Source organism: Bombus bifarius, unplaced genomic scaffold (genome assembly GCF_011952205.1).
Source record: "Bombus bifarius isolate JDL3187 unplaced genomic scaffold, Bbif_JDL3187 scf7180000007973, whole genome shotgun sequence".
Classification (NCBI taxonomy): Eukaryota; Metazoa; Arthropoda; class Insecta; order Hymenoptera; family Apidae; genus Bombus; species Bombus bifarius.
In genome coordinates this window covers 2,482,900-2,504,532 of record NW_022884359.1, presented here as the reverse complement: position 1 = coordinate 2,504,532, position 21,633 = coordinate 2,482,900, and the positions used below count along the sequence as shown (strand labels likewise).

The 21,633-nt window shown below is 35.5% G+C and overlaps 3 protein-coding genes and 1 long non-coding RNA gene across 6 annotated transcripts; 2 read left to right on the top strand and 2 right to left on the bottom strand.

The window, feature by feature from the left end:
* Positions 1-3,107: 3,107 nt before the first annotated feature.
* On the bottom strand, positions 3,108-5,141 carry LOC117215993. Its single transcript, XM_033462548.1, has 3 exons — positions 4,889-5,141; positions 4,242-4,379; positions 3,108-3,482 (listed from the first exon to the last, which is right to left on the bottom strand). The coding sequence occupies exons 1-3, from the start codon at positions 4,916-4,918 to the stop codon at positions 3,126-3,128; spliced, it is 525 nt and encodes a 174-aa protein (XP_033318439.1). The 5' UTR covers positions 4,919-5,141; the 3' UTR covers positions 3,108-3,125.
* A 2,917-nt stretch (positions 5,142-8,058) lies between these two features.
* Positions 8,059-14,643, top strand: LOC117216583 (E3 ubiquitin-protein ligase RBBP6). Of its 2 annotated transcripts, none has more exons than XM_033463405.1 (5): positions 8,059-8,456; positions 9,718-9,798; positions 10,165-10,648; positions 10,688-11,237; positions 13,621-14,643. In XM_033463405.1, the coding sequence occupies exons 1-5, from the start codon at positions 8,412-8,414 to the stop codon at positions 14,000-14,002; spliced, it is 1,542 nt and encodes a 513-aa protein (XP_033319296.1). In that variant the 5' UTR covers positions 8,059-8,411; the 3' UTR covers positions 14,003-14,643. The 2 variants fall into 2 exon arrangements, with proteins under 2 accessions (XP_033319296.1, XP_033319285.1); XM_033463394.1 differs by having other exon boundaries at positions 8,060-8,456; positions 10,165-10,641; positions 10,681-11,237.
* Positions 14,644-16,028: 1,385 nt separating this feature from the next.
* Positions 16,029-21,158, top strand: LOC117216592. The gene is made up of 2 exons (XM_033463417.1): positions 16,029-16,166; positions 20,486-21,158. Exons 1-2 carry the CDS (start codon positions 16,131-16,133, stop codon positions 21,062-21,064), a joined length of 615 nt encoding a protein of 204 aa, XP_033319308.1. The 5' UTR covers positions 16,029-16,130; the 3' UTR covers positions 21,065-21,158.
* LOC117216598 lies at positions 17,656-19,555 on the bottom strand. 2 transcript variants are annotated; one of them, XR_004489391.1, is made up of 4 exons: positions 19,236-19,555; positions 18,546-18,624; positions 18,340-18,425; positions 17,656-18,209 (listed from the first exon to the last, which is right to left on the bottom strand). It is a non-coding gene; the product is annotated as an uncharacterized LOC117216598 (long non-coding RNA). The 2 variants fall into 2 exon arrangements; XR_004489393.1 differs by having other exon boundaries at positions 18,546-18,621.
* Positions 21,159-21,633: the final 475 nt, after the last annotated feature.

Below are 21,633 nucleotides of genomic sequence, written 5' to 3'. Positions count from 1 at the left end.
GGTAGGGAAAACAACGGAATAATTACAATGCCAATCAGTTAACCGGGTCATGTTAGAATTTCCATCGTACACAGAATTAATACTTTACAGGAATAAACTGATTTTAATGAAATCGATATTAACTTTAAGAAATGTAATAATTATATCACTAATAACTTTGGCTTTCTGATAATCTCTTATAATAATTATTGTGTCTGTATTGTATAATAATAAGCAATTAACAAGCAAAATAAAAATCATAAAAAGACAGTGATCGCTAGCTTTCATTTAATTACAAAGAAATCGATAATCAATCATTATTGGCATCGTACGAAACGTTCTGCCGTACCATTAATCGAATTGAATTCCAATTGAAGGGAGAAGATATTCCTTTTGAATGTTGCGATACCCGGAAACAATTCAGTAAATTGACGACTATTAGCCAAAACGAGCACACATCTGATGATTTTCCGATGATCAAAGGCCTCCTCTGTCCCGATTCGCGTTTTCGACGATGCAACATCAACGATAACTATTCTAGAGAAATTCAGTGACGCGTGTGCATTTTGCAATGCATTTCCGGATGTGGCACTTTCAAACCGCAGATAGCTTGTTAAAACTTTCATGTGGAACCGTTTCACCTCTGTAAAATTATTTTAACGCGTTTGATACGTTTGTTGTTGAATCTGCGAAATAAAATGTTAAATGAAACACACGCTGCTTTTAAACTGTAGCAGGATAGATACTCGTTCTTGACGGCGTGTCAAATCTTCAATTACGAAAATTACAAAGATAAAAACGAGAGCCTGGAATGACATCGTCTTCTATAGTCAGAATGCCTAGTTGAAGTCAGCTTTAACAGCGTACGAGAAAAAATCAACTGTCGATATTTTGTAAATCGTAGAAAAAACTTAAAACTGTAGATCGTAAAACTTTTCATGCTGTTACTGTAAATCGACCAAATTCCAAGTATACGAGAAGGATTCATTGATTAACCCTGTTCTTTCAGACATGTTCAGCTCAATAGTATCTTTCAATATTGAAAAACATTTCAAATACGAGCAAGAAATGAGAAGATCGTTATCGGTATGCGTGACTCTTCGTCTCAATTTTACGTCAAACATTTTCTTAAAACGTTACAAATCCTTTTTGTTACTAGAATAAGAGAAAGATCGAAGTATCAAAATTCCACACTAATTTTCATAATATCCTATCCCTGTAGAATCCTCCGTCTCTCTGGAATTTCCAACTCAAGTTCATTTATTATATGATCTACCTTAAATTTGTGTTTAAAACGTACGAAAACAGTTTACCTAGAATCCCCATTTAAAATGCCTGCTCGGTTTACATGGACTTCAAATAAATCGATGCCCTCGGCAAATTCTGCGAACTGAAGGTTCGTAATATCGTAGATATAACGAGGAATTCCGCAAATTTGGGAAATCAAAATTCCTCATTTAGTAACTTGGAGAGCGAAAAAAGCCGGAAGGTTATTGATTCGTTGAAGTATCGCGCAGAAACTGTAAAGCTTCTGTACAAAAAGAGTTGGATGTCATCGAAGGGGAATGCTACCAAAGGAATTTCTTCGTCTCGCGAAAGCTGCTTATTTATCGGAAGCTTTCTCCACGGTCCTCATCCTCGATCTAAGAACCACCAGTTATCAGAAGAATTTCTCGCGCACGTTCCACCAGAATTATCTAAGTACTTTAATTTATTTGCTCTCAATACCTTTTAGTCCTCCTCGTTTCGTTTCCTTCGTATTTCGATCATAGAGAAACGTCACTTAACTTCGTTTAATATCGAACATTTACCTTCCTCGTTCTTACTTCAAATCGGACAATTTTTCTTTTTCATTCGACGCCCAGTATTTGCTTAACTGAGTATGTTGCAAAGAGTAAAAATATTGTACAGGGTGTAACAATACACGCGAGGCCCACTTCGGCAACTGAGTGTACATTTAAAAACAAGAAGAAAGAAGATGCTCAGAAGACCATCTGGTGTTTCAAGGCAAATTTGTGGACGCCTTATCATGGATCTAATTATACTGCGAATGATTCCTGGTGTATCCCGAATTCGTTGAAAAGCTTGTTCTATTCTGAATCTTAGTATTGCTTAAATGTTGTGTTTATCGCGAGCATATGATTTATGGTCCTTTTTCATTACAATTATCTCCTCAAGCAGATTGCACACGTTCTGTTACACGCTGTATATTGGATGTTCGTGGAAAGTGGGCCAAAGCACAGCCTTACAACCAGATAGAAAATTGGTGAAAGTTTTATCAGATGGAATTGAATGGTTTCGAGTGATGTATCGTGCGATGAATACCGCCATTTATACGTTTTAGGAATTAGGGCTGTTAGAAGTGAGCTAAATTTCAGAAATAATCAAAAAATTATACAATTTTTATTTAACAATGGTTGCTGATATATTATGTTCATACTATGCATATGTTCATACTATCTCACAGATCTAAGATCTTCCTCTAGTATAAAAAACAACATAAAATTACTATCAATTCGCACTAGAATTATACGATTATATAGAAGATAATTTTATCTAAAAATTGATGAAAGTACCTATTGTTCAGACTACAACAATCTTGTAGTAGAGTGATTATTGCTTTAAAAATTAGAATATTACATTTACAGTATATAAAATGTAAAAATTGGGTTAATCATCCCGCCGTGTTAAGTCGAAAGGGCTTATCTGCAATTTTCGCTTAAATCGAATCATTGCTGTCGGGTAGCGCAAAAATCATTTATCTATGTGTATATTCAATGAGAAAGCGGTATCTGTATTGAAGATATAACGGTTCATATTTCGGACGTATGTAAAATCGATGGCTGATTGTCAAACACTTAAAAGTCATTTTTCCCCAAACCACTTTCTGAACAGATACGCCTATTTCAATTAACACGGCAACATAAATCTTATCTTTAATTTCCAAATAAATGAGAAATAACGTTAAACTAAAGACATTGCACATAACTCATCTGTGTTAATTTCCTTCGATCAAATATAAAATAAAATACGTTGCGATCTTCTCTCTCTCTCTCTCTCTCTCTCTCTGACATGCTACGATCCCTCTACGCTACGGTCCACTAATCCCTCATCAAACTCGAAGGAATATCTTTCTGAAAATTCGCCTATTTTCTTCTATAGGCGGATGGATAGTCTGTGAGAATGCTACCAGTAGAGAAAATCGCTCCAGGACGACCTAAGATTCCACCTTTATTCGCTAGCCAGCCATTTCCACCGAAGAATCCAGCTGGTTCCAATCTATCCGTGTAAAAGCCAGAATCGCTTACACTCGCGACATGTAGCAAATTGTTTGCGTTATTCAATTGCTTTCCTTTCGAGTCGTTACGATTTCCAAGTCCAAGATTCTTCAGCGCTTCCTTGAGCTGGCTGACACGGTTCTGCAGAGTTTGGGGATTGATCTGAGTCAATGGCGTGAGGAACCAGGCGAGTAGGCTTGGTTTTGACGTGCTGTTGGTGTCAGACTGAAAATTAATATCAGGTAGACTGTTCATTGGAATAGCGAAACTTGACTCGATGATCGCAACGAAGAATTTGGAATGGAATGTATTTGCTTGAGATATGATAATGAGTTGTTTTTTGGAATACTGGAATTTAGCTTTCAAGGCTGAACATCTTTTAGGTTGCTAATAGCAATTTGCTTATCGATTATTAATAGCAATTTTGATTGAAGCTAAATACTATACACAGAATAAAGTCGAAAGATAAGTTCCTAGTAACAAGTTAAAAATAAAAATTCATATATAATGAAGAGTCATACTAATCGATTGCAGCACCAGCTAAGATTAGATTTGATTCCTTACTTCGCAAGAGAAACTACTTTTACTTTACGATTTCCAATTAGATTTAGATCACATCTTAACGTGAAACGTGAAATTTACGATCGTTGCTGAAGAAACTTTTTATATTCCTCTTAGTTTTTGGGTTCCGCTTTTAAGGATGTACGCCAGAAGTAGAAAAACTCAAGGTAACAACCGTAGATCTTTTTAAGCGTATAAAGAACTTCTGTTGCTCTCGTTTCATAGTCTACGTTATGTAGAGCATAAAACACGATTTATAGTTCTGCCGGAAGTGTTTTACTTTATTGTTACGAACAAGCAGCTATAAAGTCGGGTGCGCTTTATCGTGCAGATCCTATCCGGAATTATCCTGCAGTACGTGTTGTGTTATTCTTAAATCTATACTATTCTAGTCATCGACTACCATCTTCGGTATTAACTTACATTTTCAACGATGTGTTCGAAAACTGGCGGGTCACCTGAGTCTTCATTCGCGATCTTTTCTTCTCTTATCGTCCCTTGGTCGATTTTATTAATCGAATCCTCAGATAGCGTTACAGGCATCGCGTGTGTTCCAACAATCTAAATATATTTGACAAAGGGAATAGAAAAATAAATATGACAACATTTTATTACCAAAATAGAGGTGTATAGACGATTATCTATAACACTTTATTGTGTAACTGACATTTTATGTACATTAGATGTTTAAAACTAATATTTGAAATATATTGAATGTATTATGTGCATAAAAAGTACATAAAAAAATATAATACGTGAACACCAACAATTGAATAATTCAAGAGTGAGAGTGAACGTTAATTAGTCAGGAAATCAATATTAATTTTGCTAAGAATTCCATATTTTCAATAATTAGGAAAATAAAATATCCGAAATCTGGCATTTCGATGGTTAGATTAAAATTGAAGAAAAAGTCTCGACAAAATTTGTTATGTATTAAATAAGGATGGCGCAAAGACAACGTTGTTCGTGTAAATATTATTAACTAAATGTTAGAAAATTTCCACGATAACGATATGCGTAAGTAATTTTGGTTATAAGAAAAAGAAACTGATCAACGTGTATCTTACCACTACGATCAAGAGCAAAACAGGCGACATCGTTTCGAAAATCGATTTCCACGATAATCCCAACTTCCGTCGAGGGAAAACACGTTCCAACGGTTCACAGGAGTTTCCACGATGCGCAATAATCGAAATGCAACTGCGTGAAGCGATGCCGCAACTGGGAGTCTGAATATATAACGCTTCCCGTACATAGGATTCCTCTTATCGAATGGAGGTACCCTCATACCTTCTGGATAACACTACTATTACTAAATTATATATGCTTCGCGTGTTCGAAACTTCTAGCCGTATTTTCTATCCTGTTCAAATCTGTTAACTCTTTTAAATTACTACAATACATACGAACTATCTTGTTTGGTGAAGACGACTTAACTCGTCTGATAATATTCAACAAATCATATCAAATATCTGTATATATATTTACAGAATTTTTTTTTTCATTTAAATCGAACATTACGAATTTTCTTAAAATTGTTGATGCGTATGAAAAATAAATATCGAATATATAATCTGAGTATGGGCGTAAGTCGATGTGATTAATTTCTTGAGGGCAGATACATAGAAAATGCACGAAGACTAAACTTGTTTTTGTGCATGTAATCTGTTAAAAATTTTATTGAAATTCTCTAATCTATTTATTCGAAAAGATGAATATTGTAAAAAGTGTCTATTGTTTTATAGTTGTTTTGCACATGTAACTGGTAAATTGAAATGAAAATTCAAATTCTCAATAATAATATATTTTCAGTAGATTTATGTAAAATTATTATTTTAAACTTTTTGTAGTTTACCTGAAATCTATTAACACTATAATTATAATCTGTATAAAGTATAGTTAATAGTATAGTATTAAAATAATCCATTGACATTGAAATCTAATAATACAATTTTTATTTACTGAAATTCACTCTGCGATTTAAGTACATTTATCTACTGGCGAGTTTCGTTCTTCTATTTGCGTCCTATTTGTATGAGAAACAATTTTAATATTCACAAGCGTTATCGAAAAGACGTACCAACTCGTCGTTTGTTATCAGTCACTACCCAACTAAAAAGTGAAAACTCCACTTCCTCCTTTCTGTCGTAATATTCAATTCGATCTCTTACCTTCGCCGCGTTTGCCAAATGGGTTTCGTTCACTGCAACAAACTTCTCGGAATCGAAGGAATCTTTAGTGAAGCGGAAAGCCAGGTTAAAGCTAAAAGTTCATTAAGATGGATTCTACGAACTTGCATGGACTGTTAAATGTGGGTGATATGATTTTACAACCAGCTTTACGTCTTTGTTTATCTCCTAATTACTGTCCTCGCAAATTCGTAAGCAAACTGCTCGTACTTTCGAGATGTAAAAGCTATGTATTAATTAACGTGATTTCGAAAGCTAAATATCAGAACACTACGTTTCTTAAGAAGCTTTCTAGAGAAGAATATCTCGTATTCCTACGAAGGAAAACGAAAGGAACATAGTAATTCTCGGAAGTAATATTGAAAGAAATTCTCAAAAAGGATAAAACGTATGAAAAAGTGACTTTCTAAATTCCAGATTTTTAGCCAAAACACGTACACAATTAATAATCACAAATACATATCACGAAATACAATATAAAATATAATCATATAAAAATCACAATACATATCACAATTAACAATCGATAAGAAACATCATATTTCACATATCATTCGCGATCTTTTCTTCTCTTATCGTCCCTTGATAGATTTTATTAATCAAATTCTCAGATAGCGTTACAGGCATCGCGTTTGTTCCAACAATCTAAATATATTTGACAAAAGGAATAGAAAAATAATAAAAAAAATAAAATAAAATTTTATATATCTGTAAATTTCAAGTTGATAGGTATAATAAATTCGAATGTAATAAATATAATAGATGGAATGAAATAAATTCCTAAATTCCAAGAGGAATCTCGTAAAAGAGAAACGAATAATGGATCCACAAATAGAGATCCAGTCACATATCGAGAACCAGTTGTCCTTTTCATGATCGCGTTCAACCGGGATCCATAACCCAATCGCCTTGAAGGTGCAGTCATCGAACAGTGTTCGCTTTTGTTCCTGTCCTTTTTCTCTGCTCCTCCGTGAAATCGTCGCAACGGCCTTGTCCAAGGTCGTAGCCTTCCGAGAACGAAAGTCACGATCATTAGGATCGTTCTTCTGTGATTTACTTTCGCCCAGACACATTCTACGTGTGGCAGCGCGATCTCGAAATACAGCGTTGGCTGTTAAAGGAAGTGGGAAAAAAAGAAAGAAGCGGAGAGGTTCCAGATATGAAGGACGTCGAGGTAAGATAAATCATTGAAGATAAATGTTTGGGATTTGATATTGTGCGTTAAAGATTCACGTTTTCATAGGTATAATTTTTCATAAATTGATGTTCCAGTTTGATACTATAATTTGAATAAAGATAAATGATGTTCGCTTAATCACGATGGTGCTTCTACTAACCAGATTGAAGTATCTTTTTCATACAATTGTAATTCTAACGAGCATTTCCGTCCTCAGATATATAACCGTAGGTTGGAATTATTTATTTATAAATTATATTACTTATTATCGTAATAGATAACGTACAAAAAAATGAAAGAATTCCTAATGGAAAATGACCCGTTTCGATTTCTATCCTTTTCGAGGAGAACGAAGAAATAAAATATCGAAAATCTTTAACCTTTTTATCCAGCAAATGTTAATATATTTTAACGAAATATTCGTCGCGTAACACAATTATTGGGATAATTATTCAAACGAAATTTCCTCACGATGAATTGTAGAAACCTACAAAACGTACAGATGCAATTTAAAATATGCAAAAATATAATGTGCATTCAAAGTGTAAAAACAAAATATTTGTATCGTTCCTTTCCTTTCAACTCACCAAGTGGAACACACCCAAAGTTCACAAGAGCCGCCCATCGAACGGTCGAAACGAGTCATCGTTCGCGCACTATCCGAACCGGAAACCGGAGGAGAACGATCCTCGAAGGCGGCTGCATAGCGGGAAACCGAGGTTCAGTTCACGGACACGCGACGCATACCGAGTGCAACTTAATTCAAGTGTCACGCGTTCACGTTCGCGAACGAACCGACGACTCTCGTTCTCTTCCTCCTCCGATTAACACTTCTGCTTGCTTTACTCGCGACTTAGAATGTACAAGTGCGACGTTGGAACCGTTACAAGCCTTTTTCGAGACCAGTCCGGCGGTGACGCTCGGCCGCGAACCTTGATCCAAAGTGTGGAAAATCGAAGAATCGGACGAAACGAGCTCTCGTCTGGACCGGTTCGATCCTCCAGTTGCTCTTCGACGACGCTCTGACGCGGATTCACTAACTTTTTCAACGAATAAAACACGATAACCTGAAATCAGTGAAACATCTCAGACGTTCACGAAGCACATTTGCAGTATTTTTCGAGTATTTTTCGAGTATTACCGAAGTACTTTTGGAGTTTGGCGGATTTGACAGAGGTTTGAGAGTGGAGATCTCTTGCCAGTTTGAAAATTTAAGGAGGCAATATGAAGACTATTGGCTGCTTTTTGGTGGTTCTACTGGCTCGACAGGTGATTCAGATATTTTGTCATAAATCTATTGTTTCATTCGTAATTGTTTGATCCACTTTACCAGCTTATCGTATCAATTTGTATTTTGTATTTGTATTTTGTAAGGTAGAATATTCAGCGAAATAACATCTGTTCGAGTTTACTGATAAATGTAAGGAACCTTTTGATAAGGAATTTTTTATACATTTTTCAAGATCGTTCGTTAGTCACAGTATTTTCTTTCAACGTGTTAGAAGCCATTCGGTCTTTGTTGACAAAACCTTCTTCCATCTGTAACTGTTTTCGAGTTATCTCTTAAGGCGCGTTTTCACCCTCTAAACCTTGCGTTACCGCAACTAAAACTTTTCTATTATTTTTGTCTGTTTTTCGCGCCTACGTAATTTCATCGCAATCGTCTCACTTACGTATCGCGGACGATCTATTCCAACGATTAATGCGACTGCAAACAATCTATTGAAAAGAAATTCTAATATGAAAAAGAACGTCGATATTTCCCATTACGAAGACAATCAGAGGAAATTGTGAAACAGATTTTATAACAGGTCCTTATTAAATTTTAATTAGATTCTCAAAGGCAAGTTCGTTTCAATCGACTGAAGCTTGCAAATTGGCAAAATTAACGTCAAACACGATATTCTCGTTAAATTTTCATTGGCCAGTCCGTGACGCGCTAATCGACCGATTCCGCCATTTCCCAAAAATCTAGCGCTACGATAAGAAGGGTAAACCGAAAGTTACTTGCTCGGAGGCAGATAAAAGGTCGGCTTTTAATTAACCAACTCACGAACAAGTTTCAGCGGAGTTTAAGCCGTTTCTCGTGTCGTTTCGTCGTTTCTCCAGGAATCGTCGCTGACGATTTTCTGAAGCCGGAACTTTTCCCTCGCTCCTCCCTCTTAATTATCCCTCAAAGTAACCGTGAAGTCGTTCATTCCATTCCAGACATAGTTCCCGATATATTTTCACGAATTTCTGCGTTCATTGATAGCCAGATCTTCACAGTGTCAGATACATTTAATTGCTTCTATCGCCGTACTATTGTACTTTATAATCATACCGCGAATATTTCTAGACTTACGGAACATTTAGAGGTGAAAAAATTGAGAAAAAACGTGATAAAATATGTTCAATGAGATATGTCCGAAGTAGAACACTCGTTACGATATGATAAACCTGCGCGCGAATCTCATTCGACCTTTGCGTCGAGACTTCTGCTTATATTTTTTGACGACACATTTATGATAATTATAACTGCTCCTTTTAGGCTATTTGCGGAGTCCTTAAGAATCCACCAGCCTTCTCGAAGCCGGATTACTCGGATTCCTATCTTCCGGCAGCCATGCAGGTGAGAATCATCGTTAATTATATCAAGTAGCGCTGCTTAATGAAGAAATATTTTCATACGAAACATCTCCACTAAACAGATATATTGTTATTAGTTTATACATTAATACAAAACTACGTTGTTATAGAATTAAATGTTAGTTAATAATTTATTATATTATATTTGTAGTCATCTCGCAGGCTAATTATTAATTTACTATTAATATTTATAAAGAGATATATAAAATATACGTATAATAATACGTGCCAATTGTCAATTCGATATTAATATCAGAAGAATATATTAAAACACGTGTGTAGATCCAACATTTCCACAACTATCAAATCGATCGAATTCTCGTTAAAACGATCCGCTTCTTTAACGCAGGTGATATTTTACGCCGTCGAACAACTGAAACTTCTTCAATCAGAAGAGGCTATGCAGAGTTCCACCTCCACAGAAAGCCCCTCCACTTCACCCATTAGCTTCATAGCTGAAGATCAACAGACTGCTTCTCAAGATCCTTCGACCATATGCAGTATCGCAGTATCCCAATCCTTGGACGAGTCGAAGGACGAGGGGGACGAATCCAAGTCGGAAAACTCGTCGAACGACAAAACAGGAGTATCGGTGATCAAGGAAACTTCGAAGAATAAAACCGAAGATTCGGCAGTCGAGGTAGAACAAACAACAAACGACAAGATGAAAGAACCAAGTGCAGAAAAGGCACAGGAAGGCGAAACGGACGAATCAAACGCGCAAGAAACGGAAAAAGACAAAGTGGAGGGGTCGAAGGTCGAAGAAGTGTTCGACGATAAGACGGAAGAATCCAAAACCCAAGAAACGTCGACCGACGAAATGGACGAATCGAAGACGCAAGAAATCGTGACAGACAAAGAGGAAGAATCGAAGACGCAAGAGGCGTCAAAGGACAGGACAGGTGACTCCAAGGTGGACGAATCGTCGAAAGACAGCGCGGAGACTTTGGTAGCGCTGGAGACGTCGAAGCCAGGTGAAATTGACCAGCAATCGATGGAGGATCCCTCGACGCAGCCAGAGTCGCCAGAGGTGAACGAGGAAACGCCAGAAACCAACTACGCGACGCCGGAGACGAATTACGAGGAACCGGAACGTGTGCACGCCGTGCAAGAAACGAATCAAGAAGTCCCCGAGGAGAATCACGAATGGATCTCCTGGTCTCCTACGAGCACGGAAACGAAGCTGGAAACGACGACTGCGTCGAGCGATCCTGATGATTCCACGAGACCCGAATCGATCGTTGCGAACGTCGACAAGAAGAAAGAACCGACTATCGATAGCGTGGTGCAGGACGTCTATCAGATCTTGAAACCTAAACCGTCCAAGTTCGCAGACGCGGATCATTTCGAGGAATCGAAAAGCGTGGATGGGATTCCCGTGGAGAAAATGGAGAACGTGGAAGAGGAGGACGACGAGACAAGGTGAAGCCTTTCGTTGGAAAGTTTATTTGCTTTTTGGCGGAGAAATAGATGACAGGGTTTAAGAAAGGGATTTGCTGAGCGTTTGTTAGGTACAGACATTAGCGGACTGCGGATATTTCTAGAAATTCACATTTTCATGCAGGGAAGATCTTCATCTACAGAATATTATACCGAACAATGTACTTTAGCTATTTTCTATATCCTCGTTTAGGTTCTTCATTGTTCTATCTCCGCGAGCTTTTAATACGAGAAAACTAAGTTTAAAGTTTATGAAGTTTAATATTATTACGCGGAGTTGGGAGCTAAAAGAACTGAATATTCGTTGTTGCCCAAGCAGAATTTTCATCGTTGAGAAATGCAGTTAGAAAAGTTAAGAACTAGGGCAACGATATCTTTTATCGCGTGTACCCTATGCATTTTTGAATTTTTTAATTTTTCATAAATGTATACAAATTTGTGGTTTGATTTCGAGACAATTTACCGCATTTTAGAAGGTTGGATGTTAAAAATGGTCATTTTTTGGCCTTCCTCAGGGCGAAAAGTTCTCGCAGGATATTTGAAAGCATCTGTCAAGGAGAAGATACGTTGTTAGCATTTATCCGGAACGTGAAAGCTGAAAAAAATGAGTGCAAAGATGAAAAAGTGGCAGCGATCAAACTTACCCTACGCTTAAACTTCATCTTCTCAAGATGTTGAACTATTTATGAAATATTTCCTTGAAAATTCTGTCGATTAATCAATTGAAACTTGGAATCGAGCAAATCCAAAGTACCACAAGATTATTGCTGCCCATTGTTCTCACGTAGCAACGATCTGGTGCTACTTCGGAATTACTCGATTTCAAACTGCAATTGATTTATTAGCAGAATCGCCGAGGAATCGTTATGTCGATACAGATGAATAATTATTCTGTAAGTGGATCAGAATTCGAAGAAAATTAAGATCAAACGTAATACACGGATAAGCTTCAGCGTTGCCACTCTTTCATCTTTCGCACTCATTTTTTTTTCAACTTTCTCATCACATTTCGGCTAAAATAACATTTTTCGTCCCTGAGAGAATTTTTCGTTCGCAAGCAGGTCCAAAAATTGCTATCTTTCAACATCTTCGTTTACAATCTCATCTTATTTTGAAGAAATATTCAGTTTGGTTTATTTAGAAATGATAATAAATAATAAGAAATGGAAGAGATTCTTGGAAAGGGAGGACAGATTTGATACAGAGATGAGGCAGCTTGGTATTTTAAAAATTTCCAATTTGGTATGCAGCAGGTATATACAGTTTATAAAATAATAATAATTGTAATTATGGTAAACAATAATAATAAACGATGACGGTGCAAAGATTTACTAATAAAATAGAACAATGCAAGAAAGTGCTAGGATGAAACTACAATGAAATAAATGAAATTCGTAATTGGTTTTTAAAAATCGAGATGTAATTGCAGCCTGTGTATTTTTTTTTTTTTTTTTATTATACTTCGTTTCGTATTATTAACAGTCATAAGTTCCGAGAAAAATTTGAATACTTCGATATTGGAACAGCATTGATATCTCAGAAACGTCTAGCAAATGTGCTACGTTTATAGATTGAACGGGTGCCCATTCGAGTTTGAAATTTACTTTGGCAAACTTAATGCAGAATAAACATAGTCTAATGCAGCAGCCGTAACAAGGCTGTCACTGCTCGACGTTCGGTTGCTGGGATCAATTCAAATTTCATTGAAAAGTCTGCTTAACTAAATGTAGATACAAGCATGCTTCGAGTACAAATACTCGTTACGAAACTGAAAGGTCTATCCTCGAAAAATTTTATTACGTTACGTCTGACATTTCGACGATAATTCAATCAAATAATTTACCACTTCGTGTCCATATTCGACATTCCAAATACTATGAGAATTTAAAAACTGACAAAATAATTGAGAAGAAACGATATCAATAGCATCTTGCCCCTCTGATAGAAAATTAAAGGAAAATGAAATTTAATGAAACAAATTTGTAACAATGGAAGTATTGTTTAAAAATAATCAAGACATCCGATTTTTTAATAGATCGTCAAAAATCCTATAGTAATTTAAAAACATTCGCGAGAAAAAAGAAATAAAGTATACGAGAGAAACTTAGTTAATCGAAGTAGAAGACTGTGTAAGAAAATTAATTAACAACAATTCAAAGGTGACCCAAGACTAAGGAAAATTTCAATCTCTTGATAAAGAATATATTATAAAATAAACTATCAAGAATTCAATATTAATAACTCCCAGCGCAACATTACAAAATAAGCTGGACTGAACGCGTTAAAAAATCCAAGTCAATATTGAATTATATTTACCGAATATATTAACTTTCTAATCTTTCCAATTCAACCAATTCCTCGACAGATTCACACGTTTAGGCGAGAAGGTGACGCAAGTGCCAAGGCCAAGCCTAAGCAGTTACCTAAGACGTTCGAAGGTGCCACCGAGTGCGACTCTTCAGCAACTCGCCAACCTGTACGACTCGTTGAGCAAGGATGCCAGGAAGCAGGGATTCGGGAAATACACAGGTTTCTCTGACGACGTTCTCAATACTCTACAAAGTTCCGCGGAGGGTGGTATCGGACCACAACTGAAGAAGATTCTGTCGAAGCTGCTGGAACGAAACGAGTTGACGAGAGAAGACGCAAGAATGAGGACATCGTTGGCTGTTCGAGATCTCGACAACCCTTCCAGCATGCTGAACAAAGACCTAAGACCCTTGTTACCCTTGCGTTATTCCCCATAATGCTCGACATTAACGTTACATGACATTATGACATGTGTCGATAAATGATTAATCGACGGCGAATTTTTACGCAATTACGGGAAACTTAAAGGTGTAAAGATATACAAAATGCATGCATAATACGTAAAAATGCACGAAACTCGCGTAAGATTTATATGAAATGGTGAGTTTAATATGAAATATCGAAAATAGAATAGATGTTAGTGGTTATAATTAGACTGCGGGTTTTTATGCGTTTGTGGGATATTTGAAATGCAAAAAATTGCACAGAATGCATCCGTTATGAGGAAACATATAAAATGTCCAAGGTACACAATAGCGCTTTCCATAATCACTTAACGGGGGAAAAAGCGATTTTCTACCGAGGTTCTACGTTTTTAATTATGCTTTCAAAAATATGAATTTCCGTAGTTGTAGTCTAGTTTTAATTAGATCGCGGATTTTCGTGCATTTGTGAACTAAAATGGAAATTAAAAAGGAAATTCAAACCGGTGGAAACACGCAAACTGCGTGAGATTAAACGTAGAATGAAAAATATCAAATACGATTTATGGGAATTTCAAGGATCCGAAAACGCACAGAATGTACATAATATACAAAAATATACAACATATACAAAATAAAGTACTCGTTATAATATATTTGATGCAAGTATTAAAACAAATCTCCCTTTTAGATGCCATTTTCTTGATAATATTTATGAAGATACTATTTTCGAGTGCAACTAACGTAAGTACATCAAAGTATCAAATTTTCAAGAGGGCAGTGTACGTTTGCAAGCTAAAAAGGATGCAAAACCGCAAGAATCCGTAGGATGACTCAATAATTCCGAATACAATGAAGTTGATTCACGTCCGATTTTTTGGTAAAGCGTTGTTAAGACGTTGACTCATACGTATCAACTAACGTAACACATACGTACCTATAATCTACATAATATATACATATTAAGTACCCAAATCAAAGCTCGATACAATCCATCAAACGAAGATCAAATCCACATCTATACGTCATGGAACAAATTATTTCTAAACAGTATACATATTATATATATATATATATAGCATGTACTTCTACCAAAGATCTATTATTACCTAGTACTTATCTACATCTACATGTTACCTAGTACTCATCTACATGTGTACCTACCTGAACAACCATAGAATCATGTTTTACTATCCGCTTTCAAATAGTACCAAATCAAACCGATCAATACTAAACTGAGATCTTCGCCTGAACGCCAGAGGACTAATTAATGCCAATAACATCCATGTGCAACTTCTACCAACCACCTATTGTATCCACCTAAACATCATGGAATCGTGTTTCGTTATCGATCTTTCAGTACTACCAAATCATACTGATCAATATTAAATTCAAATTCACACCTACATACGTATGCGATGAACGTGGATTATTTTCAGATGCTCCTCTGAAAATTATAATATTCTTATTTCTCGGAAAAATATATGTAGAAGTTCGTTTCGTCTAAAGAGCAAAAGTTGCTGCAAAATTTTAAGCGGCAGTATTTATTCTGATTAATTAGGTTCAAGTATATACATTTACTACATACGAGTATATACATTACATTACTATGTATGAAAATAGAATGCAAATCCGATAAAAAAAAAAAAAAAAAAGAAAACGCTTCGTTGGAAAATAAGGGTTCGTGCCAGTACCTTTTATAGCCACTGTATATATACCTGACCTAGTATCTATATGTACTTTTACCTAACCAATATAGCGTCGTATTCTACGATCCATCTATCGACACCATCGAACCCATACCACAGATCCCATGAATTTTTTTGATCCACCTTGACCCGCGGCACGATATTGTTTATTGGTTGAACAATATGAGTTGGCAGAGTCCACGGAGCAGCATTACGTGTGTCGAATAGCGATTTCCATTAGGCAACACCGTGTCAATGGTTTGTCCAGCAGGCAGAGGCGCGGACAGAAAACAATAGCCTCGCTGCTGTGATCGAATTAGACGCGACGAGATGCTACGCCGCTGCATTGCACGCCAGTATAAATGGATTTTGAAATCAATGAGTCCTTCAGTTGTTGCCTTACTTTCGACCAAAGGAATCATCGAAAGGGAACACTTGACCCGGCTTAAGACGATATGAAGACTCTACTTCTTGGATTTTTCCTTCTTTCTGTAAGTAAAATTCACATTTTTATGAATATAATTAAAACAATGGAACCTAGATAGAAAATTGGTTTATCCATTGAATATTATAGAGATTACTATACCCTGGATATTTTCTACATTTTTCTTAATTATTCGCACCCTGCGTGTTTCTGCATTTTCAAACTTTCCACAAATGCATCAAAATGCACAGTCTAGTAATTAACTTTTCTCTTACTTTTTCTTTCTTTTTTTTTTAATATTTCCTTTGGAAATCGTAGTCTGTCTTGAAAACATTCGACAATTTTATATAGCTTAATTGCATTAGTAACATGTAGATATTTTCCTGGGATTCCATACCTTCTCTCATTGTTGGATTCTTAGATCATTCGAGTATTAATAATTAGTAGATTACTAGTATTTATGCATTTATGACAGGTGTAAGTGTGCAAAGATGCATACAAATACGAAATGCAAAGTACAGTTAGAAAATGAAACTTGCGTGAAAGAACGCTACTTTTTCATTATAGTTATTGGATTTAATTAAATGTGACATTCAAAGGGTGGAATATTATAAAGCGAGAAGTTCGATTTTCTTTGGATTTTTTTGGAGGAATTTGTGCAAGTTTTGATTCATTGAACAGAATGATAGTTGTAGCTTTGATTTCGACAAGGGATTAATTTCCGAACGTTCGATTAAAGTAATAAAAGTAGCGGAAGAAGTTCAAAGAGAAGAAGAAAAGGAATCTGAGAGGCAAACTGTTTGCAACATTCGCAATCTTCCTGTCGTTTAATCGCGAAACTTCCCTGCTTCCGTCACAACGAACATCTGCGTTCTTATTTTAAAAGTCTGAGTAATCGTGGAAAATTTTATTGAGCAGAGATTTTAAAAAATTGTTAGGTCCTTCGAATAATCCTTTCAAAAAATGTCTCCACCTGATAATTTTCGAGAGTTATCTAATTTTTCAACAAAATTTTTTAAAAAAGTTCTTCCAGGTGAGAAATTCCAATGATTTAATTACATCTCAAATAAGTATTAGGTTGTGCCAAAAGTTTCCTTCGTTTTATACGGAAATGATAGATGCACAACGTTTTTTGCTTTATATTATTTCATTGAATTATGCATGATCCATTTTGTAGTGATAGAACAAAAAAATCAACAAGAAACACTCAGCCGTAGTTTCCCAAAAATCAAACGCATTTTACGTGCATCTCTCCCTCTTTTTTTTACACGAGAGATCATCGGCGTTTCAATTAGACACCCTGTATACAATATGGCCGACAGAAATGGATACATAACCTTGAAGTAACCATAAAGTAAAAAAGTAAAGTCATCGCACATTCTTGTCAAATTTCATGAAACTCGCGTGAAACTAGTGTTTGATAATTACGTCGCATTTAGTATCCGGCTTTCTCTTCAATCTCCTTTGAGATAATCGAACGTGATGCTGCTCGATCTTTGGTACGTACAAGATGTTTCAAAATGGAGATGAAAGTATATATATAATTGTACATCGACTTTTATCTATCTGATATATTTTATTTTAATTGGGATAAAAAAACAAGAATATTCGTACAAATATATTACCACGATGTATAGGGCGTTTCAAAATCCCGACTCTACTATATTTTATTCTACTCCTGATAAAAGTCATAAAGAAAGTAAATTATTAGAATTTTCTAAAAGTATATGGTATGATATATAGGACGTTTCCAAATCTCGATTTTACATTTTTCACCTCAGTAAACTCTTGTACGACAGCTTCCCCGTATGAGATCAGAGCCGGACGGGCATCTGTTGGGTACTACAATTAATTGCCTGTTAGTCAATTCAAAATCATCTTCTTCCATCGTCGTAGTACTCATCTCTGTAGTCGTGTGTGTCATTAAATCGAACACAGTGTTGTATATTTTGGCCTGTCCTACTTTAACGCTTTGCTTTATTCTCTCCAAGAGGAAGGGTAACTCTGTTGTCGTCTCTCCCTGAGAGAGATGCATCAGTGCAACGAGCATGAAGACAGCAAGGAAAAAGCGAGAAAATCGCAACATCTTTCTTGTGGTATCTTCTTAGACCTTGAAGTGGAAGTAAATTAACATGAAAAAAAGAAGAAAAGTAAGATGAAAACACTACGGTATTATTTTCACGGTGTTTTTATTTATGTAACAACCTGTATAGTAAGGAGGATCTTAAAGCTTGCTTTACCTTCTCAATTAGGAATCTTCCTTTAGTATGGAGCGTAATTGACTGTCTTTAATGTACAAATTGCCGACCGCTTTTAGTGAAATAACCTGTACACAAGATTTTTGCAATTGATAAGTCGTCTTTTTTAGAAAAGAATAAAAAATCTTCTTCTATATTAAAAAGCTCGTTAATTTAGACCTGACTTAATTTAAAAAAAAATAACTTACCTTGAAATGTGTCTGTTCAATTTCTGTATACTGAACTCAGTTTCAAATTTTATGTTCACCTCCTCTGAAACAGCCTCTACTGCAACATTAATGCAACGTTGCATAGAATGGAAACATCATATCAGTGAGAAACATCAGTGATCATAACAATCCATAATTATCGTTATTTAACCATTACTAGTTACCTAACAGTCTACAATCATAGATTATTTCCGGTAGATTAACGCGATACGTGCATTTTTACGTTCTCCGAAATGCATGTTAGTGAAAGACAAACGAATTTATTATTCGATCCGATACAATTACACTTCGGGAATTATATCTATTTCTATTTATTGTATGCACTGTATGTGTCTTTAAATTTTTCATGAGAGCATAAAAATCTACAAATTATACATATGTACATAAAATATATAAAATCCCAATGTCTCCCCATTTTTTAGAAAACCAACCGACTGATATTACATCGTCCAGAAAATTCGTAGCGAAATTTAAGAAGAAACGAAAAATAGTCCATTTCCGTAGAATCTTTCTCTTCAAAAAACTTAATTTTCTCCTGCTTTGAAATTATATCTTTGGAACGTGTATCAACAGCAATTTATGCCGAATAACTAAATGCAACGAATTTTCCAATCAACTCAATAAGAATCACACTATTTAAATAAAAAATTTAAGATTCAAGGTCCGCACCTTATGAAATGGTCTATCGCGTCAAACCAGATCCACGACTCGATCAACACTATTGGTGAATTCCAGATGGTATAAAAAAACTGCGTTGCTGGACAATTATTCGACGATTTATTGGCAGAAAGCGTTTATCTGCCTAACACGTCGACGATAAACACAACAACTGTCCGCTACGACACCCGCGAGACTATAGGATTCACACCTCCTAACTCTTCAGCGTGTGAACTGAAATAAAACAAAGCTTAACAACACATAATACAGCGTTCACGAGCTGTGTAAACCGTGTAAAAGCTACGGTCACTCTGAGAGATTACGATTCGAGAACGATGATTAAAAGATGGTAACCAGTCTCCCAGTTCGTCGAGACGATTCTGATTGGGTCAAGAGTGCACTTCGTTATCTGCAAATGTAAACTTGTATCGCAATAAATCATTTTGTTAGATACGTTTCTGTCCTTGTTTCTCAATCGTACAACGCTTATCGATCACGAATTCTATTTCCTTTTCGTCTCCTGCTTTTTCTCACGTATCAGTTTATTTATTCGTACATTGGCTCACGAAATTGCATTGAAAATACGCACACTTACCATATACAAATAGAAAATGTGTGCGAGATGCAAAAATATGTAAAATATCCAAGGTTATAGTATATTATCCATCGTGATATTTAGTACGTAGAATAAATATCTGCTTAGGTTTCATCTTTCCAGATAAGGGATACATTTATGTCTCGTGTGTTTTAAAATTAGAAACTCAGTGGCGAAATTTCTGAGTTATGATACAAAGTTTGCGATTGCAGTTGAGGATGATAAGACACGTAAATCTGGTCAAAAAAATTGCTTTATAATTTTCCATCATCCGCTCTGTATGAAGGCTCGATAAGTATTAGATTGTCGCGGCGAAGAAACGTTAAATTTAATTATGAATGATCCATTTTGTAGTAATAGAACAATAATGGAACGAAATGTATCATGCATAATTCAATGAAGTAATATAAAACGAAAAATGTTGCGCATCTATTATTTCCTTATAAAACGAAAGAAACTTCTGGGACAAGCTAATACTTCAGAAACGTTAACTCTTTGTAGCAAAATTAATGTATCAGTACTCCAAAAATAAATTAGTCGAGCTAGAAAAATACTTTAATCTTCTACAGAAGAAAGAAAGAGAATTTAAAAGAAAAACATTAATCTCTTCGCCAATATTAATTTATCAAGGTTTCTGTAAGAATAAAAGTAAAAATCTGTATTTCAGCTCTCCACGTTGAGAGTGCAATCGAAGCCACAAATCACGAGACTGTTCCCGATCCCAGAAGAAACGAGCACTCCGAGGCAAGAAACTAACACCGAGGCAAAACCACTGGATAAGTTGCTCGGGAAATTGCGAGCCACGTACAACTTCGTGTTTCGAAAGCCAGAGAACACGAGTAACGTGGAGAAAATTTTGGCCAAGGATACACCGAATCCAGACGTCGAAGCGCTTAAATTAATCTGGTCCAATCGAATGCAAGAGAACTCGAAGGACAAAGAAGATTCAGGAAAGAAGTCTGAATTAAAAGTCACGTATTTAGGATCATCAAACGATGATTGGGTAAACGATATTCGACCTTTGGAAGACTTAGAACCATTGGAACCATTGGAACTGCAGGATGAAGTGGAAAATGACAGAGACCGAGAAGTGGAGATCGTCACACCGAGAACTGCTTTCCAGTTCCCGGTGACGCTCAGTCGTCATCTTGTTGATTGGCTTGGATCACTTTTAGGAATCACCTACGGTGTCTATTCTAAATTGGCTAGAGCTATTTATACCAATAATACGATACGTGTTAATTAATTATAATTAACGATGGCTTATTAATTATAAGGAACATGTATTATACCGCTTGGATGGACTTTCATTTGTATTAAAAGATTATTGAGAAGTAAAAGGAGATGTAGATGATTATCCCAGGAGCTGAAATAATATGCAGACACAGTAAAATTTCATTTATCTGAATCTATTGAGAAAAGAAATTTGGTTCATTGTCACTTTTCAGAGTAAATAGATTCAATTCTAAACCTTCTGTCTTGTGATTGTTATTTAGTAGCTATTCAAGTAAGAATTGACTATTGGAATATTATATATAATTTAAAATATTGTCAATTTATTGTATATAATGTAAAACATGTTAAAGTACATTGTATATAGTATACAATTTATTATATATAATATAAAATTATTACACATATATAATTTATTCTTACATTAATCTTTAACTTAAAGAATTGAAATTAGATTAAACTAAACTTCAATCCCTGCCGAATAGGAATAGAATTACTTGATATAAAAATATCATTCCAATAAATGGAAAGTTCAGATAAATGAAATTCTATCGCAGATAATACAAGTAAACATTTTCTTTA